The sequence below is a fragment of the Lontra canadensis genome, unplaced genomic scaffold (genome assembly GCF_010015895.1).
Source record: "Lontra canadensis isolate GAN:19392208 unplaced genomic scaffold, GSC_riverotter_1.0 scaffold9, whole genome shotgun sequence".
Classification (NCBI taxonomy): Eukaryota; Metazoa; Chordata; class Mammalia; order Carnivora; family Mustelidae; genus Lontra; species Lontra canadensis.
In genome coordinates, this window is record NW_022631003.1 from 14,712,045 (window position 1) to 14,739,064 (window position 27,020).

Sequence of the window (27,020 nt, forward strand, 5' to 3'; positions counted from 1 at the left end):
TGAGCTATTATATAGTATAATAGTATCTGTATTACTATTGTATAAAAGGGATTATAATAATTCTGATTATGTGTAATATATTAAATATGTGATACAATTACTAGATTATATACTAATAATATAAATCTTACTATTATTTATGGTGTCTCATTTCTAAATCCTTGATTTGGATTTTCAGGAGATACCAAAATTCTGTTTTTCAGTTTTTTCCATCCTAAATTTGCCATATGTAGATTATTTATCTGCAATTGAAAAATAATTTCCTGGGTAGATTAGAATGTCAGTTTATCTGTGTCTAGTGATTTTATCTAAATTTTTCCTTAATTAATGTTAGATTTCATTTTGATTTAAAAGTACTGGTGTTCTTACCATTAGAAAGTTTATGGGTGGCTCAGTGGGTTAAGTCTCTGCCTTTGGTCAGGTCATGGTCTCAGGGTCCTGGGATTGAGCTCCGCATCGGGCTCTCTGCTCAGCGGGGAGCCTGCTTCCCCCTTTCTCTTTGCCTGCCTCTCTGCCTTGTTGTGATGTCTCTCTCTGTCAAATAAATAAATAAAATCCTTAAAAAAATTATAAATTTCTTTCTACTGAAGATTTTGATCTTATTTATTATTTAGGGAGGAAAACGTATAAAAGATAAATTCCATTGACTTATTCAGCATTATATTAAAATGTGATTGACATTTCATTATAAAATGATGTATTAAAAGTACAACGTCTTCTTGAAAGTCAGATATTTTGACATAAAATTGACTTTATTAGTTTTTTTAAACTATAGGTTCTGTATAGAAATTATAGCAGTGTACCAGTGGCCAAGCAAACTTTCACAAATTCCTTCACTGTATTAGTTTGCTAGGCTGCCATTAACAAAGTACTACAGACTGGGTGGCTTCAACAGAAATTTATTTCCTCACAGTTCTAGAGGCTAGAAGTGTGAGATCATGGTTTGGTTTCTTCTGAGATCTCTCTTGGCTGGTAGATGGTCATCTTCTCCATGTGTTTTTATATGGTTTTCTCTCTGTACTTGTCTGTGTCCAAATTTCCTCTTCTTAAAAGGACACAAGTCATTTTAGTTTAGGCCCTACCCTAATGACATCATTTTACCTTAATTACTTATTTAAATACCCTGTCTCCAAAAATGGACACATTCTGAGATACTAGAGGTTAGGACCTTGTAACAGTCTGAATGTTTGTTGTCTCTTCCCCTGCCCCCTTGCCAGTTCACATTTGAAACTTAATGACAGTATAGTAGTATGAGAAGGTGGGTCTTCTGGGTCATGCCTAGGTCTTGAGGATGGAGCTTTCATGAAAGGGATTTGTGTTCATACAGAAGTGACCCCACAGAGATCCCTCACCCTTTCTGTCACATGAGGTAACAGTGAAAAGACACAGTCCTCAAACCAGGGAAAGGGCCTTTAGTCACTGAATCTGCCAGCACCTTGATCTTGGACTTCCTAGCCTCCAGAACTGTGAGAAATAAATTTCTGCTGTTTATAACTAGCTCTAGTATTTTGTTGTGGCAGCCCAAATGACTAAGACAGACTTCATTGTCTGAATTTTGGGGAGCACAACTTGGCCCATAACACACACTAAGCATCATTCTCTATTAAGTTGAAATAAATTAATAATATAGATATAGCCTTTGATGAATTTTAGATGCAAATTTGACTCCATCATTATCAATTGTTGAATCCTCAGTTGCATGGTGTTATACTCAAGTTTAACATAGCATAGTGGGTGAGAACATTTAAATTGGAATCCTTAATGTGCAACCAACTGGTGATGTGACTTTTGGCAAGTTACTTATCCTTTCTTAGGTCTTTTGCCTCATCTTTATAATGAGAATCATAATACCTACCTTACTGGACTACTGTAAGAAATAATGAGATGGATGTGTCATATAAACTAAGTGCTTAGTTAATGTCAGCTACTGTTATTTCTTATAGGCAGTCCAAAAGCAGAATGCATTGAATCCTGACTAAAGATAGTAAATAAGCAAATGCATATTTGACATTTAAAAAATGTAAAACAATGCCATTCTTTGTCATTAATTTTTTTTTTTTGGTTTGGAAAATAGGTTTTTTTTTAAACAAAAATAATATAGACATGTAATTCAGTTATCTTTTTTAAAGGAGTTAAATTTTAAAAAATTGTTTCAATTTCTGATGTGACAAATGATGAATTTCTAAGATTGTAAAGAGATCACAAGACCAAGAAGTTTGAAAACCACTGATGCAGACTATTCTGTCAGTGAACCATAATTATTCGTACTTTCTCCTGTTGAAGAATTTTATAGAGTTCCTTCTTTTTTACTATCAAAATCAGTGCTGCTGTGTTTGTCCCTATGTGTCCCAGTGTGCACAGATACCTGGGAGCGGAATTGCTGGATAAAGGGTACATACAACTTCAATTTCTAATAAAAAGTAAAGGTGAAAATATGCAGACTCCAGAAATATATTAAAAAGTGGAATTAGCAGGACTCAGACAGAGTGATCAACTCCACATGCAAGGTACAAAGTATAGCCAGAAGTAGGAGGAAAACAGAGAAAGCAGTATCTGAGAACTGTTTGTACGGAATGTAATTTTTGCGAAAGGTGCAGTGGACTCTGCCTGCCTGCCTACATTTTTTCCTGCAGGCCTCCCCACACCACGCTTTGATCCACTTGATGCACTTTGGGAGATTTGCAGTGTCAGCAGCCAGCTGTGGGCCTTTTTGGAACAGTTGGGAATTTTGCTTATTTTTTTTTTTTATATTATAGATTTTATTTTCATTGAAACATATTTACAATATACCTTTTACATTAATTTTTTGAGGGAAAGCAGGACAAAATCTAGGATTTAGAGCAATCAAGATCAGTGAGAGGCTGCTTATGTGTATTTCCAGCAGTATCATGAAGTTAGAGGGGTAACTGCTTAAAAGGGCTGTGTATGGAGTGACATCAATGGTTTCAAATGTTACACATAGTGAAAATAAGGATATTTTAGTCCATTAAAATTTACTGGCTGTTTTTGAAGAGCAGTTTCCATGTCATGGTAGAAGATTCCAGATTGCAATGAATAAACAACTGGATCCAAAATAAAGGAGAAAATGTGTACACAATATATTCAGTAAAATGGATTATGAAGAAAATGGGGGGGAATATAGGTAATTAGTAAAAAGTGGAATACAGGGAATACTCTAGAGTTTTTGTTTTCAAATTTTTTTGTTCTGGTTTTTTTTTTGTTTTGTTTTTCTGTTTTATTATATAAAGGAATTGAATGTGTTTGGAGAAGAAATCAGTGGAGACAACTGAAGAAATTGATAGATGCAGAAAGAGCAGTGATGAAATACCCAAAAGAGAAGGAATGGGGTGACATGTAGACCAAAGAGTCATAAACTTCAACCTGGATCCCTGGGTTGTCTTATTAAAATGTATTCAGTAAGTCTGGAGTGCAACCTGACATTCTGCATTTCTAACAAGCTCCCAAGTGGTGCTGATACCACTATTCTGTAGACCTCAGATTAGCAAGAATCTAGACTGCTGGTTCTCAAACTTGTTGGACACTGGAATCACCTGTAGAACTTTAAAAAATCCCTTAAGCTTCACCCACAGATACTTGATTTCATTACTTTGGGTGAGTTCATACAGTTGGATTTTTTAAAATGGCTCAAGTGATTACAAAGTGAAGCAGAGTCTGAGAACTACTGATCTAGGCCACAGATAATGAGACAGGAAAACACTACTTTCTCTGTGAGAAGAAAAAGGTAAGACCAGTCCAGATACCGGTACCAGTGAGTACAGGAGGGAAGAGCAGGTTGATGACAGAGTGTGTTTTTTATCAAAGTAATAAACATATACAATTAGAAAAAAAAGTGCTATGCCCTCTATAATAATATAGGCCCTCACATACCACCCATCCCCAATTCTCTTTTCCCAGAGGTATGTTCATCTTTGTAGAGCTTTGCCTTGAAGTCCCCACCACCTATATGTCCACCACCTAGACATCATGGGGTCACCAGCTGAATCCCAGAAAGCCTTTGTAGTCCTCACTGAGTGATTATTCAGATTGGGCGTTCCATGGGAGAGGCCCTACTGGCTGGTGCTTGTTGTGTAGCAACCAGTGTGCTTCCAGTCAGGCTCCCCACTGTACCTGGGGTCCCAGGGGATTCTTCCGGCTGGATCTCTGAGTGACTCTTAAGCCTCGACCCTCCCTCAGGAGCCAGTTTCCTGAAGCCCGTAGTTTAGTTTCAGTCATCTTTGTATAACCAACACAGAGCCTATCACAGAATGCATACTTATGTAGCAATGAGGAAATAAAGATTTTTAAATATACTAACTGTGGTTTTGGAATGTAGGTGAGGTTTGGTGGGGTGGAGTCGGGAGCCGAGGACCAAGAAAGAATTATTGAGACGTCTTTGATATAAAACGGTGGTTTTATTAAAGCACGGGCACAGGACCTGTGTGAAGAAAGAGCTGCTGCAGCACACACTGTCTTGAGGAGCGTATATACATACTCCCGACCTGGGGGTAGTAAGGAAAAGGGAGGTTTCAAAGGATCTTTGATATGCTAAAGAGGACGGACCTCCAAAGTACTTACAAGATAACAGAGGTCTTGACATTGTCCAGGTAAGGTTCTCTTCCCTCTAGCAAGGTATTAACACTAATGTTACTGTTAATAACAGTTGGGAAATTCCTGGAAGAATGTCACACGTTTCCCATCTAGGAGTGGAGGTGAGATTGGAGGGTGTCATCTTATACTTTATCCCCAGATTGCCCTCTGTTTCCTGATCAGTTTTGACAAATGGTACATTCCTGAGATCATCACCCCAGATGGGAAAATTTAAGCAAAAAAGATTTCAATAACGCTTCTCACAGAACACGTGATCTGACGCAGGACCTGCGCAGTGAAGGTCGGCTCTGAGCTCACTCTTTGGCAGGCAGGGTCACCTGGCCGGGAACGCTGTTGCGGTCGGAGATAACCCGCTCACGCCCAGCCTCCACCGCTATTTTACGCATTGTCCAAATACCCGCAGGAAACCCACAAGGGAGGAGCCAAGCTCCAGAGTCGCCCGCCCATCAAAGGAAGTACGCGAGCGCCGGACTCGGGAGACTCCGCCTCTTGAGGCTTTCCGGGGCATCTTGGCTCCCGGCGTGCCGTGCGCCCGCCCGGGACTCCCTGCGGTTTGTGGAAGGGGCTGCCGGAAGGCGGAAGTGCGGAGGCTTCCGGTCAGCGTGCTTCTGAGTGTAGTCGGTGAGTTTCCCGGTGAGTTCTCTGCTTTCTCGGTGTAGTGGGCTGTGGAACTTGTCGCTGGATCCCGTCGCCCCTAGAGAATCTAGTCTCAAGCCCGATCCGTCTCTGGGCAAGACTGAGTCCGGGGGAGACGCAGACCTGTTTCAAGGACGAGGGTCTCCCGTGGTCTTGGTAGTGCCCCCCGGCTTCCCTGTGCTCTTTGCGAGGAGGAGCCCTCCTTCTTCGGTGGTCTGGCTTAGGTTAATCTGGGCCCTCAAGGCCGTTTACCGCAACCTTCTATACCTGCCCCTCGAAGTTTAGGGTTGTAGACGGGAACAGAGTGAGTTGTGATTGCTGACGTCCAAAAACTGGTACTCCATTGGTTAGCCATTCAACAAATGGGCACTGCTTTGGGGGATCCAACGGTGAGCAAGGTCTATTTAGTTAGCCTCTGCCTTCGTGGAACCCACAGTCCACCGGGAATGACAGAAAATAAAGTATATAACTCCAGATTCCATTTAAAAGGAAAGAAAATGATGATGTGGTGGAGAATAAAAGGAGGGGAGTCTATAGGGGTAGGGGTCAGAGAAGCTGTCTCTGAGGTACTTAAGTGAAGGTGCAAGCGTTGGGAAGATCACTCCCAGGCATAGGGGCAGCACATTGGAAAGGTGCTAAAGTGGACCTGGTTGGGACTTGTAAATTTTTCTTTCTTTTTTTCCAAAATCATGTCTTAATGTTTTATTTAATTGCTTGATTGTGTATAATAAATTACACATGTTTAAAGTGTATAATACAAGTTTTGCTATATGTATACAAACATCCATCAGCACAATCAAGATAATGTTGCAAATCACTCCCAGAAGCCTTCCTCCAAACCCTCTGTGATACCCATAGTTCCTTCCTTCCCCACACTGTCCCTAGGTTTTCATTGAGTTAACTCTTTGCAGGTGTAATTGGTACTTGGGGATGGGATGGAGCTTGGATCATGAGGTGAGAAAAGAGTTGAAGGAGGCAGGGCTAGGTCAAAATAATCTTGTAGATCATGAATATGAGGTGGGATATCAGTAAAGAATCCCATGAAAGAATGAAAAGCTCAGGGGCATCTGGGTGGCTCAGTGGGTTAAAGCCTCTAACTTCGGCTCAGGTCATGATCCCAGGGTCCTGGGATGGAGCCCCACATGGCTCTCTGCTCAGCAGGGAGCCTGCTTCCTCCTCTCTCTCTGCCTGCCTTTCTGACTACTTGTGATCTCTGTCGTCAAATAAATAAAATCTTAAAAAAACAAAAAAAGAAAGAAAAGCTCAAAGTTTAAGGCTTACACTAGGAGCACCTGGGTGCTCAGTTGGGTCAGTGTCCCAACTCTTGATTTCATCTCAGATCATGATCTCAGGGTTGTGAACTTGGAGCCTGTTAAGATTCTGTATGTCCCTCTCCCTCTGCCCCTACCCCTGCTGGCACTCTTAGTCTCTCTCTTTAAAAAAAAAAAAAAGCTCATATTAACTGCTTTGTGGAGGATTCAGGGCTGAGGCTGAGGGGTGAAGAACAGCAGGAGTGGAAATAGACAAGCTTGAAATAGCTACTTTGAATTGAGGGGAGGATAATGAGGAAGACAGGTGGGATGCCCTATAGGCTTGGAGGAAATCAGGTTTAAAAATATTTATAAAGACATTTTGGGGGCACCTGGGAGGCTCAGTCAGGTAAGTCAGACTCTTGATCTTAGCTCAGATCTTGATCTCAGGGTGCTGAGTTCAAGCTGCACATGGAGCCTACTTTAAAATTACACAACCCTCTCCCTCCCCCCAAAAAACATTTTGTAATTAGTAAGTTGTATAAATATAAGTTGATGATGCTCTTTGTATTTGGGGGGGGAATTAAATTTTTGCATCTTGTATGGAAATTCCAGTTTTCAGAAATTGGCTTGACTTAGAGCTTGCCAGCGGCCACAGGGAGTTTAATTTGGTGCTCTTTTTATTTAATGGCTATATATAACATGTTGACCCTCACGTAATTCATTATGCCATCATAAATCATGAACAGAGTGAGGAGTTTTACCTTCAATTTGTTCATGTTCTGTAGAGATACCTTTTGACTTGGTTTTCCAAGGATTTGCCCTTCTTTCTTTAATAGCGAATTTTTGCTTTTGTATTTGTGTTTCTGTTAGCTTTCCAGGTAAAGTATGGCTAAAAGCTTACGGAGTAAGTGGAAGAGGAAGATGCGTGCAGAAAAGAGAAAAAAGAATGCCCCAAAGGAACTCAGCCGACTGAAAAGTATTCTTAAAATAGATAGTGATGTTTTAATGAAAGATGTTCAAGAGATAGCAACTGTGGTGGTACCCAAACATTGTCAAGAGAAAACTCAGTGTGTGGTACAAGATGAAAAAGGTGAGTTTATGTGCTTCATTTTACAAATAGTAATTCTATCAGTTTTCTTTTGTGACTTTTTCCCTCTTTGACCGCCCTCCGTTCTTTGCTGCACATGCTTGGTACAAGCCTCCTGCCATGCCCGTGTAATTTTTTGAAGACTTATAATGCTGCTAAGTAGTTTCTGCTGAACTATTTTAAAGCTGGTTCATGTGAATAGGCGTGCTTTGGATTATTCATATTGTGCCTCGGGTACTTATACAGTAGCCTGAGTGTCTCAGTTGTACAAAGTACAACAGGAGTAGACAGACGTAGACGCATCCTCGTTGGAGGGGTACACTGTTCAGTCAGGGACTAGGCAAGGTGGGAGATCTTTATTCATTTTATCCTTTGCAACATCTGGTTCCCATTCCAAGAATCCTTGTACACCATTATGTCCTTTTCCTGAAAAAATCGGGATTTTTCAAAATCTGTATTCGATTCTGACAGATTCTAGGTACCTCTCTCTTAATCGTAGTCTGCAGAAGGATGCTGTGTATATCAGCATATTAGTTTCAGCAAGGGAAAAGACTCATTGGTTTTCGCATGCTGTAACAATTTGGCAACAAACTGAAATAAGCGTGCATGATAATCAGGCTCTTAAAATAGAATTATTTTATGTGGTGTCCAAGGAAGGGAGCAGTGATCCTCAGCCCTCCAGTCAGAGACGTTTTCCCGCTTGCTGATACTCTCTTAAAGGCCAATTTCTCTATTTGTGTTCTGAATCCTCTCCATTCTCAAAGGCTGTCCGCATGCATCCTGCTTATCAATCTCTCTTCTCTCTTGGGTTGTTTCTTCAACCATTGTGTTCTGGAATGTTCTTCTAAAAAAAAAAAAAATCCTCCCCTTGATCTCACATTTCTCAGTCTTTTGCTTTATTCAGCTCTCCTTGAAGCTTCTTAACACTCGTGTTTCCTCATATGTACACTGCCTCTACCCATTGGCTCTCTGGTCATTGAGGTAAAAGTCACATAACGTAACATTAACCATTTTAAAATATATAGTAAGTAGTATTTAGTACATTGATGATGTTGGCCAACTATCACCTCTTTCCAAAACATTTTCATCACCTTAAAAGGAAACCCTGTACAGTTTGTACCTTTTCTTCCTTCCTTCCCGTAGTCTCTGGCAACCACTAATGTGTTTTCTGTATCTATGGATTTACCTGTTCTGGCTATTTCGTATAAAAGAAATCATATAACGTGTGACCTTTTGTGTCTGACTTCTTTCACCTACCGTAAGTTATGGATTCCCTTGCTTAAAACATCTCATTGTCTTTCCATGTGCTCATCAGAGCTTACCGGGTCCTACGTAATCTGGTTCTGGTACTTTTTTTTTTTTTTAAATCCACTTAACACAGGCTACAGTTTGCTTTGTTATACTCCCTTCAACAGAACATCGTAAGCTCCATGACAGCATGTTTGGACCATTGTATCCCCAGAACCTAGAGCAGTATGTAAAATAATCATTCAACAACTAGTTATTGAATGGCTGATCTGTAGCAGGCACTATTCTAGGCACTGAGGAAACATGATAAATACAAGGGAACTGGCCTCCATCCTGATGTGATTTACATTATATCGGAGGAGACCTAAAGTGAACCAGATAAATGAATTAATGTTATGTCAGGCAGTGGAGATCCTGAAAGACCCTTTATACCCTGGGAAGTTCCCAGAGAGGGACGTTCTGGGCAAACCATTCACAGCAGATAAGGCTGGTGATAGATGTACCGTAGTGTGGCCGCACCGGGCTTCCTGCCAGGTCTTCTGTTCAGTGGAGCTGTATCTCTGCGTGTTTTCTGGGTAAGAAAGAGGCGCAGCCCAGTGTATATCCAGGTCTTCCTTTCTTTCCTTTCTTTTCTTTCTTTCTCTTTGTCCCTTCCTTCCCTTTCTTTCCTGTCTTTTCTTTCATATAATTTTGTTTTTAAGTAAATTCTACCCCCAGTGTGGGGCTCAGACTCATGACCCCAAGATGAAGAATCACTTGTTCTACCAACTGAGCCAGCCAGGCGCCCGTATATCCAGGTTTTCTTTTTCTTTCTTTCTTTTAAGTTTTTATTTATTTAAGTAACCTCTACACTCAGGATCCTGAGGTCAGGAGTCACATGCTCCTCTGACTGAGCCAGCCAAGCCCCCCGATCCAGATTTTTCTTTGTCATCTGCCCATCTCTGTCATCACAGTCTTGTTGCTTACTACCCCACTCCTTCCAAGTACACTTCTCTGGAAGTGGCCAGCCGTTCCTGATAGTTCATTTGCATCTAAGGCCTGTCCATTAAAAGCGTGGTTGCTCTTAATAGGTTCAGCTGTCTTATTTAGCTCAGGAAAGCACTGAGAAATGTTCTTCTAACGCACATACACTCACAGCCATACACTTACCTTTCATGCAGTGACACAAACCTACACAACCTAAATGCATGTTTCCTGTTTAACTTTTCTATTCCAAAGATGGACACTCATGACACATTCTTCAGAAAGTTTCTTAGTGACTAAATGACATCTCTAGTTCCTTATAAGTACTTTTCATGTCTTTCACAGTTGTAGGAATACATCGGAGGATGTCCGAGTCCATTGAATGTGCTGTGAAAAGTTTTCATTGTTAGTCAAAGAGTGCTCCACAGAAAAGGATTTTTTTTTCTTTTGTAGTTTCAGACCACTTTCAAGTCTCATGTTCTTATTGCCTTAACACCCTTTTTCATAAGATTATTTCTTCATTGATGAGTATTAATAGTTTTCTGTCTCTTATTCAGATGACATGAAAATGGAGACTGAAATTAAGAGAAACAAAAAGAGTCTTCTAGACCAGCACGGACAGTACCCCATATGGATGAACCAGAGACAAAGGAAAAGGCTGAAGGCAAAGCGAGAAAAAGGGAAGGGGAAAAGCAAAGCAAAAGCAGCAAAGGTGGCCAAGGGTTTGGCCTGGTAGACTCTTAAAAACTTGAAAACCCCTACATGGGACAGGTCTTAGATTAGAATGTATACATGGATTTCAACTTCCACCAAGCGAAAACTTTGTTTCCAGATTTAACTTGACCTTGTTCTTCAATTCAAACCCACCTTAACTCCTCAACTTTGTTTTGGGATCTTGAATAAAATATTCTCATTGATAAATGAGAGCTATGCTGGTACTTTAATTGGATGCCGTCCAGTGAGAAGGGATTCTCAGATATGACAGTTTTCTCAAGTGTTACTGTGGTTGTAACTATTTGGTCTCAGTAAAGATGAAGAAAAAAAGACCTACTGACAAATTTGAGGTGATTCAGGTTTAAAGAAAACTTTTATACAATTTAAAATACAATGTGAGTAGAAGCATTTCTTGTTTGGAGTTTTGCTTTTGTTTAATTCAGAGTAAAAGATATTTTGTCAAGATCTTGAAGAACTTTTTCTTTCACCTGTGCTTCAAGTTTTCTAGTAGTAGAGAAGACCACCTTCAATTAAATTGTTTAAAAAAATACTGAAGTGTTTGGGTAGAGTATTAACATCTACAATTTGTATGCTCCATCTGTTCAGGAGGTAGAATATCCTGGAAACTAGTTTAATGGTCTTCAGTTTTTATATTATGTAGCCTAATATAACACAGCATTCCCCAGAGTATGTTTCTCAGACGCAGTTTTTCTGAATGCATGGTGAGAAACACATTTGATGATCACATCAGTTTGGGAAATGCAACATACTTGAAGATTCACAGAAAGTATTAGTATAGTATTCCAGAGATCTAACAGTCGAGAAAACTCTTCAACTTTGACTTTCAAACTAGTGTTCTGAAGGATAGAATATGCTGTCAGAAATGCAGGTAAAATGAGATGACTTGTTAAGTCATGTCTTGCTACAGTTTAATAATTTCACCCTTATTTAAATTTATTTTTAGTTAAGGAATTTAAACTTTTTATTCCCTCTAAAATGTTCCTGTAGTCCTTTTAACCATCCTTACATGTTCACTGGAATAACACTGATTGAATGCCTACTATGTGCTAGGGACTTTTCCACATGTTCAGGACACAGGGAAGGAGACCGAGGAGGTTTTGGGCATCTACTCAGAAGACGCTGTTAGCTTAGAGGATAACCAAGTTATAAGTGTGACTTATTAGAATAAAGTCATTTAGTCATCAAGACACAGATTCATGCCAGGCACGCTGCTAGGTTATGACACCGTCATAGGAATAGGAGGACATGACCAAAGTCTTTGAGGAGATTTGAATTGATAAAATTCAGTGCCAGTAAAATCTTACATAGTAGATTATATTATATAGATTATCTTATATAATAGACACTTCTCAATTTACTCAGTGACTAGTTCACCAAAAGGTTAGTGGATAGTTTTTAAATATTCAAAATAGATTTTTCTCAAAGCTAATAGAAAAAAGCTGGGAAGAAAATGTTACCCATGGCCTTTTTTTGCCTTTTGGTATAGTTGTGCACAACAAAGAGTTTATGAGGAAAAAGTAAATACATGTGTATCCATGAAATAAAGTTGCTAACAATATCTAAGCCAATGGCAATATCGGCCTAAATATACTAGCCGAGTTATTTATTTGTTACGCCATCATAGGAATTGGCCGTATTAACGTAGGACCCTTAAGAATAAAGCAACAAAGAAAAGAACACTTGATGCTTACTTAAAATTTAGCAGCGTTGTCTGGTATTTTTTGGCTGGATTTTCTTTTTCTTTCTTTTTTTTTTCTTAACATTTTATTTATTTATTTGACAGAGAGACCAGTGAGCGAGGGAACACAAGCAAGGGGAGTGGGAGAGGGAGAAGCAGGCTTCCTGCAGCGAAGGCTCAATCCCAGGACCGTGTTGTCATGACCTGAGCTGAAGGCAGGCACTTAACCACTGAGCCACCCAGGTGCCCCTGGATTTTCTTGAAGTTGACATCAGAGGCCAATGCCAGGGATATGTTCATGTGTTCTGTGGTGGGTAACTTCTAATTTGACTCCAGTGGCAACAACTTTGAGCTCTCATCCAGGGCCTCTCAATAAGGACATTCACTGATGTTTGTCCAATGACAAAATGTGTCTGTTCGGGATTTCACCTAAGATGATAAATCAAAAACTCACTCTTGGAAAATGTACTTGGGAAACATGCTTTCAGATATCCTAGGACTTCTCGACAGGTGGGTCTGAGAGAGAAGTTGTCTTGCACGAGGCTGTGACTGGGGCCTCTGAGGTGTCCTGAACTGGATGGCCAGCAAGATCCTTCCCACCTCCAAAGCTTGGCAGGAAATTTAGACTGACATTCCAAAATGTCAGTACTGTACGGAGGTACAGTCCACAAAAGTTCTTTTCTTTGTTGCTTTATTCTTAAGGGTCCTACGTTAAGTACAGCATCGTCCTTTTGTCTTTTACACAATTAGCTTAGCTGTTTAAAATTGTTCATTTATTTGACTCCTGTGTTCCAGAGAATTGCTGTAAAACCACCAGATGGAGCTCAAGCTAAGCACCATATCACTTTTTGGAAGTAGAGGGGCCTAAATCACCATAGGACTTGAATAGAACATTCCATTTTTGTTTTTAAGAAATTAAAATAAGGGGACTCAACATTGATTTCATTTATTTGTTATCTGTTAAGCCTTGTCTATATTACTTAATCCTAAACTCTTCAGTCAAAGTATTAACTCACTTAATCCTCCCAGCAACACCTCTGTTGGGTTCAATCCATTTTGCAGGCTCACGATTTATAGACCTTTTCTCAAATTTCAGTCTAACCCAGACCGGAGCTCCATAGGTAGTACTCCTGTAGAATGGGCTGCCCCAAATCTAAAGGTGTGGGCCCGAGTCAGTGGTGCAGGACCGCCCAGAGAGTCATGTGAACCGCAGTTGAAGCTCTAGGCTGAGTCAAGCAGTGGCTTTGAGTACATCTTTTTTTTTTCCCTATTGTCACACTGATGTAGATATGTTTGTTCCATGGAATATATTTGCTCATTAGGAAATTTGGGTATTTTCAAAATTCGGATTTCTGTATCTGGGATATGATTTTGGGGAGTTGGAAAATTCAAAATAACTGGCTATAAATACCTTGGATTGTTTGTGACTGTGAGGGTTAGGGGCGTATAGTTTAAATCAGCACAGACCTGGCCACACCATAAATGGGCATCATCTGAAGAGATGTGGAGGAATTCCCAAGTTTATAAGTATCGCACTCGAGAAGCAGATGCGGGGCTCTGAAGCTGCCTGCTAGCCAAGTGACCAACTTCTGATGCCACCTGGCGGAGTGACTGAAGTCCGTGCTGGCCACAAGATAGGATCCTTTTTCCCTAAAATGCCCCTGCAGCACACACTAATTTTACAAGGAAATGCTGGGTAGGGAGGGGTGTGCGTGGAGAACTGTTGGGGACTCAGGCCAGGTCAAAGGCCACTTGACTGTTTCTGGAGCCTCATGAGGCAGCAGGAGAGCCAGGGCCAGATTTGTGTCTGCTTACAGAAAACCCTAAATTTCATGTCGTTGAATGCCAAGAGTCGTCACCTATTTCAGAGCAAGAGAAAAATACGTGATGTCAAATAAGACTCATTTGGCAGAATAATAGTAATGATCACAACCAACATTTAGAGCATGTTGTGTTAAATGCTTTACCTATATTATTTCATTTAATCCTTAAAATGATGCTGAGGCATCATTGCTGAGGATCAATACTCTTGTCCCGATTTTCGGAAGAGGAAATACCTTTGAAGAGGTCAGTATACGTGCCTCAAGTTATGCACCTATTAAGATGTGAGCAAGGCTGCCCTAGACTGTGGAATGAATGCCCGGATGGTGGGTTCAGAGGGACAGACTTTGATTCAGTCTAAGGAAGAACCTTCTAACTGATACGGAAAATGGAACAGGCAGCCTTCGGGGCCCTATCCTATCAAACTTGGGTGGGGGGTTGGAGAGCCACTTGGCTGAACACAGCAGAGTGGAGTCAAACGTGGTACTTGGAAATTGGGTTGAAACCTGCGAAAGTCCTTTTTGGCTAAGAAATGCCTGGCTGGAAGTTGTCACGTCTGAAACGTGTTGTGCTTATTTTACTCTTTACAATCTGTTGGTGCCCCATGATTACAGGCTTAAGTCTCTTTTGGGTGGAAATAACAAAATCTGAGATCTTAAATTTGTTAATGTTGTTAAGTCTGGTATTTATTCCTTTAAGTTCCACTTATGTAAAGGAAGGAAAATCTTTGTAAACATCTGCTTTAAACAATGAATGGAGTAAAGTTGTTTGCATTTCAATTTTGAGAATGGCATAGTTCTATAATACATTGTTTATAATATGCAGAATGCATTTAATTTCCTAAAGCGATGACTTGTCTTGGCATTATGCTATCTTATGAAACACTTTCTCACTCTCACATTGTTCCTTTATAAGTTTTCAGTATCGGCAAAACCTTTAAAGGGTCTTAGTTTGGTGTTGTGTATCATTGTACAGTAACTGCTAGTACATATGGTATTTCTGATCTGTGTAATAAAGTACATTTGTCATGTGTCTTGTGATCTGCATACCTTTCAGCTGTTACTTCATAAATCTGTTCTATCGGAGAACTGCTTTGCACAGCAACAGTTGAAGCTGCTTTTAATAAACTAATATTTTGTGTCTTTTATATGTAATCAACAGGGAGTATTATAGACTTGTGCCTCTGTGGAGAAACATTCCACTCAAGTTCTTTTCTCTTGACAATAATGGAAAAAAATAGCTTGGGAAAAGCCCAGATGTTCAAGAACATGTGTCGTTTGCTCCTAAGGGTCAGCTGAAGATCTTTTGTCTTGCTCCAGGGTTTTTTTTGTTTGTTTGTTTTGTTTGTTAATCCTATAGAGAAGAAATAGTTTGAGGTATATGATGGTGGGGTGAGGAGTAGAGTTACAAATTTAAGTGAGAGACCAACATTGGGTGCCATTTGTCAAAATTCTAAAATGCCTTGCCTTACGCAAAGAGGCGATATTCTTGACCAGAGCTGTAGGCAGTTGGCCAAAGATTGGTCATTCCCACATGCTTCCCTACTCAGCCATAGGCATTCTGCCCTAGTTTTAGTCTTTGTTTTGTCCCAAACCTCAAACTGACAGTATCTTCACAAAAGCAGAAATATTTAGAATTCAGGTAAGCCCTTGAGTAATTGGAGAGCAGCTGTTGTCTTTCTTTAGCTCTAGAAATTCACTCCATGAGTCAGCTCTTCGCAAACTAAGGAACTGGTTATCAGTAACTGTATAGGAAAATATTCTTGGAAAATGCTAAGGAAAAGGAAGCTCTGTGCCTTAGGTGTAGTTGGTATGGACATTCTGCATAAGCCTATGAATCTTGAAGAAGAGTTGCCATAAAGAGAATGGGAACCAGCTGTTCCGAATCTCCACTGATGGAACGGGTTTTAACCGTAGCAGAAGGGATTTGGGTTAAATGTAAAGAAGAACTTCCTGAATGTGAGTGTGATTGAAAGCCAAGCACGGGTTGCAAAGAGGCTGTCTGAGTTGTCTCTGGAGGAGAGAGAGCATGCTAGAGAAAGAAATGGAAGGGGGCCGAAGGGTGGGAGGTACCCCCCTTAATCAAGATGGTTTAAGTGTAATTCTGCCCAATAGATATGAGGGCTTCATTCTCTTTCCTCACACTCCCATCTCAGGTTATGAGGCTTAGAAGGTCAGACCTGAAGAACAGACAGACTTCAGTCATTAGAACTAAAATGCCAGGGGACCCCTAGGTCTGGGTGTCCTTTTGGTATATTTTGTAATTGGAAGGAAACACTAAGGTGTGACCAGTTTATGAGGAAGTGGACCCGGGGTTAATTTTCCACCCTTATCATTAAAGACCAGCGTACACACTGAGTTCGTGGTGTGCCAGTGGGGAATTGGACACTGAGCCATTTCTGGAAGGACAAGTGGTTGGTAGGCTGAGACCGCTGGGCTCGGGATGGGTTGGGAGGCCTGGGGAGCAGGTACAGCTACCATGTCCTGGCGGGGCCTGTTCCAGCAGAATATTTTTCCCAGGAGGTCTCCAGCAAGACCAGAGGTTTCAGATCTAACTTGGCACTTTGAATTCCGGAGAACAAAGACCAAGGTCAGGGAAAATTGACCTTTTTTTTTCTTCCCTGCCAGTGGTCACCACCCTGCCCCTGTCCCTACTTGGCACTCCCTTCCGTACATCCCTTTTCTTTGCATGTCTTCGCTTTTAGTCTTTCTCCTTCAGTCTGTGTTTCTTGCAAATTATTTTTTTAAATTGTTTTATTTAATAAAAGTTTAAAGCTGTAAGTCAGACTTTTTTTTTTTTAATTTACCTCTTAGGGAAAAAAAATTCTGCTAAGTTTAGTTCTATGTGTTTCTTATTTATAAATGATGCAGGGCATTTTTCTCTGTGGCCCAGTGACCACGGTAGCAATGGATTTCCAGCTTCTGTGCTGCTTCTCTTCATCACTTTGTCTTTCTCTCTTCCTCTGTTTTCCCTCTTTTTTTTTTTTTTTCTCCCTATTTCTACACTGTCCTCTTCTGTGTGGGTATTACTTAATATCCTCTCCAGGCTCAAATCACTACCCTCCTGGCATGCTCTGACTCCCTTCCCCTTGGTTCTTCCCCTTTCACCTGTCTTCCTGCTCCTTACGTTTTTCTTCCTCTTTCTTTTCACCCTTCTTGCCTCACCTTAACTGGATGCATGACTAGGAAATACGCTTTATAACAGGGAAAGACAAACAGGCTAGCCATTTGTTTTTATAAATAAAGTTTTATTGGAACATAGCAACTACACTCACTTGTTCATATATTGTCTATGACTGCTTTTGTGTTACAGAGACAGAGTTGAGTAGTCATGAATGAGACCGTCTTCTGGCCTGCAAAGCCATATTTTTACCATCTAACTTTTCAAGAGGTTTGCTGAATCTTGCTTTAAGATATTTTTGTATTAAGTGAAGGCTTTGTTCTTTATTTGGAAATTCAGGTGATTTGGATTGGTTTTAGATCTCCCATCCCTACTTAATGAAATTAAGTCGCCGTTTGTATTTTCATGTTCCCCTAAATTTCTTACTTGAAGACAATGGTATCTAAAAGAAAAAAGACAAGCTCATCCTATCAAACAAGGTGGGTAACACCGAAGGGTTGTTGTTTGTGGTGTGTTTGTGTTGACATGTGTTTCCCACTTTCCACCTCTGACTGGACTGTTTTTAGTCTTTGGGGAAAGAAATTCCATTGTAAATGTAAAAAAAAAAAAAAAATCTAACAACTAACTTTTCTTTTACATCTACGATCTGTTTTTGGAAATGTTAGAAGCTAGAGAAAGGACTCTGTTTTAATTTAGGATGGCACCCAGAATAGGGACACATAGAAAAACATTCCAATTCAGTTTGATTTGGTGGGTGGTCTCATTGAGAATTTTGTATACACATTCATTTATCGGTTGGTTTGTCATGAAATTAATATGGATTTACATAGCCATAGGATTTAAGGATGGAAAATGTTTTAGAGATCACTTATTTTAGCACTGTGCTTTTCAAAGGATAAGGAAAACTGAGGTTCTGATTTTCCCAAGATATTAGTTTAGCACAGAGTCCAGGAGCCCAAGTCTCTTTATTCTCACACCAGATTTTTCCTAAACCATAATGCAGTGACACCTAGCTGTGCAAGTGTAACATTCTGACTAATGTTACAATTAATTCTGTTCCTTTCCTTTTGCTAAAGAGAGGGGCCACTAAAACAAAACAAAAACAAAAACAAAAACAAAAACAAAAACAAAAACAAAAACAAAGAGAAGGGATGCCTGGGTGTTTCGTCGGTTAAGCTTCTGCTTTTGGCTCAGGTCATGATCCCCGAGTCCCGGGATCAATCCCCACATCAGGCTCCCTGCTTGGTGGGGAGCCTGCTTCTCCCTCTCCCACTTCCCCTGCTTGTGTTTCCTCTCTTCCTGTGTCTCTCTCTGTCAAATACGTTAATAAAATCTTTAAAAAAAGAAGAATATACAGGAAAGGGGGCACCTGGGTGGCTCAGTCGGTTAAGCATCTGACTTCAACTCAGGTCCTAATCCCAGGGTCCTGGGAGCGAGTCCCGCTTTGGGTTCACTGCTCAGCAAGGACCCTGATTCACCCTCTGCCTGATGCTCCCTCTGTTTGTGTACTCTTTCTCTCCCTCTAACAATAAGTCAAATAAACAAATAAATAAATAAATAAATAAAGTCTTTAAAAAAAATAAAGACAGGGTGGCTAAATGCAGTGAGGGTGTGTGACTGGTGGTCTTTCCCACAGGTCTGCTTCTGTGGTTGATAACCGAGCCCTTCCCATTGGTGGCCGTGCCCCTTGCTGATATGTGGTGTCATATGTTTTATTTTATTTTATTTTTTTATTTTTATTTTATTTTTTTAGAGTTTCTAGAGATTTAAAGATTTTTATTTATTTATTTGATACATATATAGAGAGAGCGAGAGAGGGAACACAAGCAGGGGGAGTGGGAGAGGGAGAAGCCTGCTTCCCAATGAGCAGGGAGCCTGATGCAGGGCTTGATCCCCAGACCCTGGGATCATGACCTGAGCCAAAGGCAGACACTTAATGACTGAGCCACCCAGGTGCCCCACGTTACATGTTTTAGTTGAAACAGAACAACGACAAACCATCCTCTTCCACGGTGCCCCCCAGAAAAGGCTGTATTTTTTTTTTTTTTGGCTTCTATTCTTGTAATTTAACCTGTGTGGTTGTCAATTTTATTTTCTTTTTATGACTTTTATTCTTTTATATAACTTCCATGGCTTATTGTAATTTTTACTAATTTTTTCATATACATGAAAGTAACATATATCTGTTGTAGAAAATTAGAAAACCCAGGAAAGTCTCGATGAAATACAATCATTCGTAATCCAAACACCCAGAGAATATATGTATGTGTGTATATTTTCATAAATGCCTTAACCCTGTATAAATTTATATTCTGCTTTCTTCAGTTCGTATCAGGAGGATTTTTCCCATGCCACTGGAAATTCTTCAAAACTGTTTTTGAGGGATGGCTGGGTGGCTCGGTTGGACGACTGCCTTCGGCTCAGGTCATGATCCCGGGGTCCCGGGATCAAGTCCCACATCGGGCTCCCAGCTCCATGGGGAGTCTGCTTCTCCCTCTGACCTTTTCCTCGCTCATGCTCTCTCTCACTCTCTCTCAAATAAATAAATAAAATATTAAAAAAAAAAACTGTTTTTGAAAATTTCCCTTATGTTCTATCTTGTGGGGAAATTGAAAATATTCTTGTGTGTCTATTTTGGGGTACTTAAAAATTTTTTCAGAAAAATATTTTTTTGATGAAAATATTTTCCAGTAATATTAATGTTATTACTAATCCTTACCTGATTATATTCTTTTAGGAGTTCTAGAGAACAAACTTTTCTTTTTCTTTCTTTCTTTTTTTTTTGAGAATTAATTTTCTTACCAAGACTCCCAATCCATATTGCCAAACCACTTTCCCAAAAGGCTGAAACAATGAATAATTCTTCCAGGAGTGTGTAACCGCTCGTCTGAGGCAGAGCTGTGAATTAAGCCTTCTAAAACATTCCTTTCAATATGTCACTCTCCAGCTAGGAAACTTCCTGTGGCTGCAAGGTCAAATCTAAATTTCTTAGTGAAACTCTTCCTTTTCTTCACTTGCAACTGATTCCTCAACCACCGAGGTCTGGCATCTGCCCCCATCTGTCTGCCTGGAGGCCTCAGAGAAACAGTCCTGGACTGGACAAAGTGTCAGGAAGTTAGGGTTCAAAACCCAGCCCCGACACTCCGTAGTATGTGACCTTGGGCAAGTAAGTTAATTTCTCTGAGTCCTTTTCCTCAGCTTTAAAATAGAAATAATAAAATAGACCTTGATTTGTGGGACATGCATGAGATAATATATGCAAGAAATGTTTTTAATCTGTAAATGTTAGGGGATATATTGTTATGGAGACTACTCTTGAGGGTAATGTGGTAGTTATTAGTGCTATTCACCAAATATTTCTAATTTCATTTAGGTTTATGGTAGAATTTCACTTCCCTGCCCCCCCCCTTAATTTGGATGTGGCCCCATGACTGACTTTGGCCAACACAATAGAAATGGAAGTGACAGGTGCACATATAGGCAAAACGTCGTAAGAGCTAGCCCTTCAGCAGCTGCTCTCCTGTCCTCTTGCCCAGGGCAAAGGGCAATTCTGAAGGTTGTCACTCCATGAGCCTGGCTCCTGGACAGAGATCATCAATGTGAAGAAGCATCCCCAGCCGCCCAGTGATGGATGTGTACCTTGAACGAGAGTTAGACTTGGCTTTTCTAAAGCCTGAGGGTTTAGAGGGGTTGTTTGCGATTATGTCTGATCTGGCTGTATGAGGCTATGCTTGGTCCTTCTTCCTCTGTAGAATTTGATATCTCTGAGGTTCTTGAAGCCCTTTTTTCTTTTGTCTTGTGCCATTAACACTCTTGGTGTTTTCCTCCATCTCTAACCTATCCTCAGTCTCCAACGCATCCTCATCCCTCGTTTTCCACCTAAGTGTGGATATGAGATGAGCTTCTGACCTCCTCATCATCGGCCAACTTTATTTATGCTCCCAGCTTTCAATATCATGTCTCTTTCAACACTGTATGCTTGAAACAGTTTTCCAGTTTGAGAATCTCTGGTCTACTCTATTTTAATTTAATTTAATTTTTTAATGTTTTGAGGGCTGGGACTCTACACTGGAACCAGATAGCCAGCTGGCTCTTCCACTTACCTACCTGGGAAAGACTTAACCTCTCTGTGCCTCTGTTTCTACATTTATCACATGGGGGATAATTGTAGTTCCTACCTCCTAGGTGGTTGTGTGGATTAAATAAAACACAGGTAAAACACTTCCAGTGCTTACCAAGTACACAGTCAGCTTACTATACATGCTGGTGGTTGTTTTGTTGCTGTATCTGATCTCCCTCTGTCACTCCTCAAATTCTCCCTCCGGTTTCTGGTAAGATGTCCTTAGAAGTAGAAGCCCTATAACAAAATATCTATTGTAGGTCTAACATCACATACATGTCTAACATCCAGAGTGAGAAATTGGTACCCTTGCCCTAAAGACACTTTGATCAGTGTTTACTTGGTTTTTAGTTGAATTATTGCCTTTAGATGGGTCAGACACTTCTAGGTGTTTGTTTTTACTTTTTTTTTTTTTTTTTTTTTTGACAGACGGAGATCACAAGTAGGCAGAGAGGCAGGCAGAGAAAGAGGAAGGGAAACAGGCTCCTTGCTGAGCAGAGAGCCCGATGCGGGGCTTGATCCCAGGACCCTGGGATCATGACCTGAGCCCAAGGCAGAGGCTTTAACCCACTGAGCCACCCAGGCGCCCCTGTTTTTACTTTTTTAAACGATTTTATTTATTTATTTGAAAAAGAGAGCATGTGGAGAGGGAGGGGCAGGGGGAGAGGGAGAGACTCTCAAGCAGACTCCCCACTGAGCAGGGAGCCCAACACAGGGCTCGACCTCACGACCCTGAGATCAAGACCTGAGCCGAAACCAAGAGTGAGACACTTAACAGACTGAACCACCCAGGTGCCCCCAGGTACTTGTAAGATCTTGTAGTAGTCCCTACTCCATACTGTTTTGTACACAGTTAATTGACTGACCCTGCGAGGAAGTCTGCCTTCAGCAAACCTTCTCTGCTAGTCCTCACTAGTCTTCCCCTTGCAGTCTTCAGATCTGTCACTGTCAGCGCACCTTGGTTTCCACTGGCTTTTCTCCTATGTACTTAAAACTTTTTTTTTAATTTTAATTTTAACTTTTTCTTATAAAGATTTTATTTATTTACTTGAGAGAGAGGGAGAGTGAGTGAGCGAGAGAGCATGCAAGCATGAGCAGGATGAGGGGTAGATGGAGAGGGAGGAGACTCCCTACTGAGCAGGGAGCACGAGGCAGCACTCGATCCCAGGACCCCACGATCATGACCTGAGCTGAAGGCAGACGCTTAACTAACTAAACCACCCAGGTGCCCAGAAAAAAATTTTTGTTATTGTGGTAAAATGCACAAAACATAAAATTTACCATTGTAACCATTGCTAAGTATACAATTCAGTGGCGTTAAGTACACTCACAGTGTTGTGTGACCATCACCCCTATGAGTTTCCAGAACGTTTTCACCATCTCAAAGAGAAACTTTGTCCCATTAAACAATAACTCCCCATCCCATCCTCCCTTCAACCTACAGCAACCATTATTCTGTTTTGTCTCTAAGAATTTAACTCCCCACACACAAGGGGAATTATACTACATTTGTCCTTTTGCATCTGGCTTCTTTCATTTGGCATAATGTTCTCAAGGTTCATCTGTATTGTGACATGTGTCAGAAGTTCATTCATCTTAATGGCTGAATAATATTCTCTTGTACGGATATACCACTTGTGTTTCTCCATTAAAACATCAGTGGACACTTGGGTTTATCTATGGAGAATATCTTGAGTCTCATTATGGTGCTGGCTGAGCCAGGTTCTCCACTCTCAGACAAACTTCTCTTCTTGAAATTCCTTTGTCTGAACTCCTTCGCCTCAAACTCTTTTACTGAGTGACGAAAATAATGGGGAAGACCACCAGGAAGGAGCAGAGGGAGAGTTCACAGATTATATAAATCTAAGAGTGAGAGATTTTTATTTCTTTTTACAAAAAAAGTGTGATTTAGAAAACTACTTGTGATTAACAATCATAATCATGCTGTAAGTTCTACATTTTTGGTAGCTGATTTTATTTATTTATTTTTTTTCCCAATCCTTTTTGACTGCTACGAATAGCTTTTGCTTGTTTGCTTAGAAAGTCAGTGGTGGGAGATACACAGAGCCTCTCAATGCTGTAGTTAATACTGACTTGTGACATTTATTATTTTGTCCGCTAATTTAACTTCTGAATTTGGGGGGGTTGTATATCTCAGGTTTTTGATGCTATGTTTTAAGTTTCTCCAGGGAGGAGACCATTCTATAGTTTCGCATATCCGGAGAAAGAACATACATCTCTTAAATGACTTGATCCGTATTTGTCTCTCCTTAAAACATTTCCTTTTACTTTCTGTTTCTTCCAGCAACATCCAAAACAATAGTATGCAGCTAGTAGGCATGCCATAGTATGCTACTTAACACATTGGTTAATCTATTGATTCCTGCTTTTTGGAATACCTGTTTTTCTTTTTATTTGACACTAGAGTATTTGAAATATTCATCTTCTATTACAAGCACCGATGTTCTTTTTTTTTTTAAGATTTTATTTATTTACTTATTTGTCAGAGAGAGAGGAGAGAGAGAGTGCGCACAAGCAGACAGAGAGGCAGGCAGAGGCAGAGAGAAGCAGGCTCCCTGCTGAGCAAGGAGCCCGATGCAGGACTCGATTCCAGGACCTTGGGATCAAGACCCAAGCCAAAGGCTGCGGCTTAACCAACTGAGCCACCCAGGCACCCCACCACTGATGTTCTTATTAGGATACAATTCAGTACTGGTCCTGAGCTGTAATACAAAGTTATCAGTTTATATCAGCTCTACCAACGGAAAAAAAAACTTCAGGGGCAGAGGATGAAGTTTTTCCTTGCTCAATTTTATCTTTCTTTGTGGGCCTGTGTTAGTTAGCATCCCTGGTTTATGTAGTAAAATATTTTAGTGCTTGTTATAGTATCTTAACTCCCTCAGATTTACCAAGGACAAATGTGACCTTAGTATTATATTGTATTTCATTTCACAGGTTTGTTTCATAACCTCAGTAGTTATTTCTATTTGCAATTCTGTTTCCTTTCTAAATGTGTTAATAAAATGCTTGCATTAAGATTGGCTTGACTCCAGAATCTGATATGGTCATTCTTCAAGTAAGTGATAAAACTTGTGACAGTGTAGGACTTGGAGATCTTTGGATACAAGTGGGGAAACTCTTAGTTCCTTATAGAGTTAAATTAAGGTCAGACCTGGTTTCCGACACGAAGTTCAGATGTATTGGCAGATCCCCATGCTTGCATTTATTATACTGTAATTTGGGGCTTAAAGAGTTATATCCAGTCCATCCCCAACATCTGGATAGTGTTTATAACGATCACATTTGATCCTAATGTAATTTTGTTGGGGAATTCACTAGAATTCCTCTGTTGGCTACATTACAACTGAACATGAGATCTGCTAAAATATTACCCAAAACTAGTGAATATCCATAGAGAATACAAAAATAGATAGATTTCACCCCCCATCCCACCCCTTGCCCCTGCATCGTGTTCATCTCTCTGGGCTTCCTTGGCTCCATTGATAAAAATAGGGGTGATGCTTTAACAGCAGCCAACATTTGTCAAGGGTTTTGAACCTTGAGAAGCAGAGCAGGCACAAAAATCTTTCAAGGATGATTATTGTACACATGCAACCACAATGGCAGCGTCCTAGTCTCAACAGATACGGATGACATGGGCTTGATGGGGATTTTTCCTTTCATTTTCATTTTGATTTAGATGCTATTCCTCAGGGTTAGGAAAACATCCTTTGGAAAGTATAGCCAAAGGGTTGGTTTTAACCACCCTGCCCCATCCCCCATCCTCCCATCAATGGAAGCCCCAAATGAATCCAGTTGGGCCTTTTAAGGGCTGTAAAGGGAGCCTTCAACTATGTGAGGGGGACATAGGGGAGGGTACATGGGAAGTTTGGCCCTGCAGCTTCAGGACCTCCCAGCCCCGCCAGCAGGAAGATTATTAGCATATTTCTTGTAATTCGTGCATTGCTATGTGTCCTTCCCATGAAATAATTTTAACATTAAAAAAGAGACAGATGGGAAAAGAAAAAGACAGATAGGGAAGGACAGAAACTGTAACAGTCTTTAGAGAGGGAAAATTATTTCATTAAATCTAAACAGCATATGCTTTTCTGATGTATAGCATATGCAAGTCTATGCAAATTATTTAATAGCAGTGGGCTCAGAGTAATTTCCATTTCCTCCCTCGCTTGTGACGGGAATATTCCTTTTAATCAGATTAGATGACATCCTCTGCAAACTTTTGGGGGTTTCAACTTAATTTACCATGCTAAGTAGTTAGGGTAATTTGAAATAAAGCAATCAGTGGGCTGAAAGGAAGCCAAACCTCATTTATGTCTTTGAGATGAGGAGCTGGCTGGCTGTGTCCGCCCCGCAGGACTTCTTCCCCCTCCTCCCCTCTCCCAACTCCCCAGCACCCGAGACCTCAGCAGAGTTTCCAATGGCCAGTTGCCTTGTTTTGATGACACCTAGTCAGATCTGTTTCCTATCCTCGGAGCCTGCATGCGATGCTGCATTCCATTCGACCTCCCCTGGCTGCCACAATTTATGGTGCGGCCTCGAGCAATGATGGAAAGATGAATTCACGCGCCTTAAAACCTTTTTCACCTGGGGAGGTCATGGACTCCTGAAGGGGTTTTAGAAATGGTCTGGAGGGGACCCACAGATAGTCCATTCGAGAGGTTTTAGGGAGAGGGAGGAGCAATGCAGTCCAGTACCATGGATGGGCAAGGAGAGTCCTTTTGGGCAAGAATTCCCGCGGGGCACACCTCGGAGGGTGACAGCTATATAACCAAGGTGCCTGTGCAGCTGGAGTAGTGCCAGCCCTTGGCAAAACCGTGAAGCTTGTTTGGGGACATTGTTTCTGATTGTGCACGCTTTCTGTTGCACAGTTCTTATGGGTGCCAAGGTCTCACAGTCGCAGGGGCATCTGTTTAGTTGATACCCACAGTTCTCCAGCAGGTGGCGGTAAAGGGTCTTGGGGAGAAGGTTACTTCTAAAATCTCAGCAAGTTGGTTTGGACCAGATGGGAGGCTGGGTGGTGGGCCTCGCCTTTCATAAGTCCTCTTTTATGGGTAGGTGGTGATGTTTGGAGAAGGGAATGATTTTAATTGCTTAAACTAATTCCTGGGAAAGTGTTAGCAGATGAGGTTTAAATATCATCTATACTAAGGCTGCTAGGGATTTGCTAGCTACCAAGATATAAAAGGGAGATATTTAATGGTGAAGTTTCATGTACCAAGACAGTAGTAAAAAGTTTCTCTCTCTCTTTTTTCTCCAAACGCATCTTCCCCTCAAGGCAATGGGATCTTGGTTTTGAGGCACCGAGAACAGTCCCTGGGGCAGAGTCAGGAGCTTCTTAATAAAGTTTTGTCTCTTTGGATGAGACAGATGGAAAAGAACAGGCGGCAACCAATTAACTCTTTAAAGTTAACAAAGGGAATGCCTGGGTGGCTCAGTAGGTTGGGCGACCGACTCTTGGTTTCAGCTCAGGTCGCGATCCCTTGGGTCAAGGGGTTGAGCCCCCACGTGGGACTCTGTGCTCCATGGGGAGTCTGCTCAAAGATTCTCTCCCTCTGTCTGTCCCCCCGCCACTCTCTCTCTCAAATAAATAAATCTTTAAAAAAAAATTAGACTTGTGAAGGACATCATGTAGGCAGAGCCGGCCCCTTCCTACATACAGAGCAGAAATCCAGGCTACGAATTTGAGTGCCTACTGTGTTCTTCCATTCATTGCTTTTGCTCCTGCAGGAG

General features: G+C 40.9%; 1 protein-coding gene across 2 annotated transcripts; it reads left to right on the forward strand.

Moving 5' to 3' along the window:
• Positions 1 to 5,122: 5,122 nt before the first annotated feature.
• On the forward strand, positions 5,123 to 10,915 carry LLPH (LLP homolog, long-term synaptic facilitation factor). 2 transcript variants are annotated; one of them, XM_032854892.1, is made up of 3 exons: positions 5,123 to 5,241; positions 7,368 to 7,587; positions 10,353 to 10,915. In XM_032854892.1, exons 2-3 carry the CDS (start codon positions 7,383 to 7,385, stop codon positions 10,529 to 10,531), a joined length of 384 nt encoding a protein of 127 aa, XP_032710783.1. In that variant the 5' UTR covers positions 5,123 to 5,241; positions 7,368 to 7,382; the 3' UTR covers positions 10,532 to 10,915. The 2 variants fall into 2 exon arrangements, with proteins under 2 accessions (XP_032710783.1, XP_032710784.1); XM_032854893.1 differs by having other exon boundaries at positions 5,149 to 5,229.
• The last annotated feature ends 16,105 nt before the right edge of the window (positions 10,916 to 27,020 follow it).

What these genes read in the sequence shown, in the direction of transcription:
- LLPH (XM_032854892.1), top strand. Translation starts at nt 7,383, where the DNA reads ATGGCTAAAAGCTTACGGAGTAAGTGGAAGAGGAAGATGCGTGCAGAA. An exon ending in TGTGGTACAAGATGAAAAAG is followed by an intron (nt 7,588 to 10,352) that starts GTGAGTTTATGT and finishes TCTCTTATTCAG; the next exon opens with ATGACATGAAAATGGAGACT.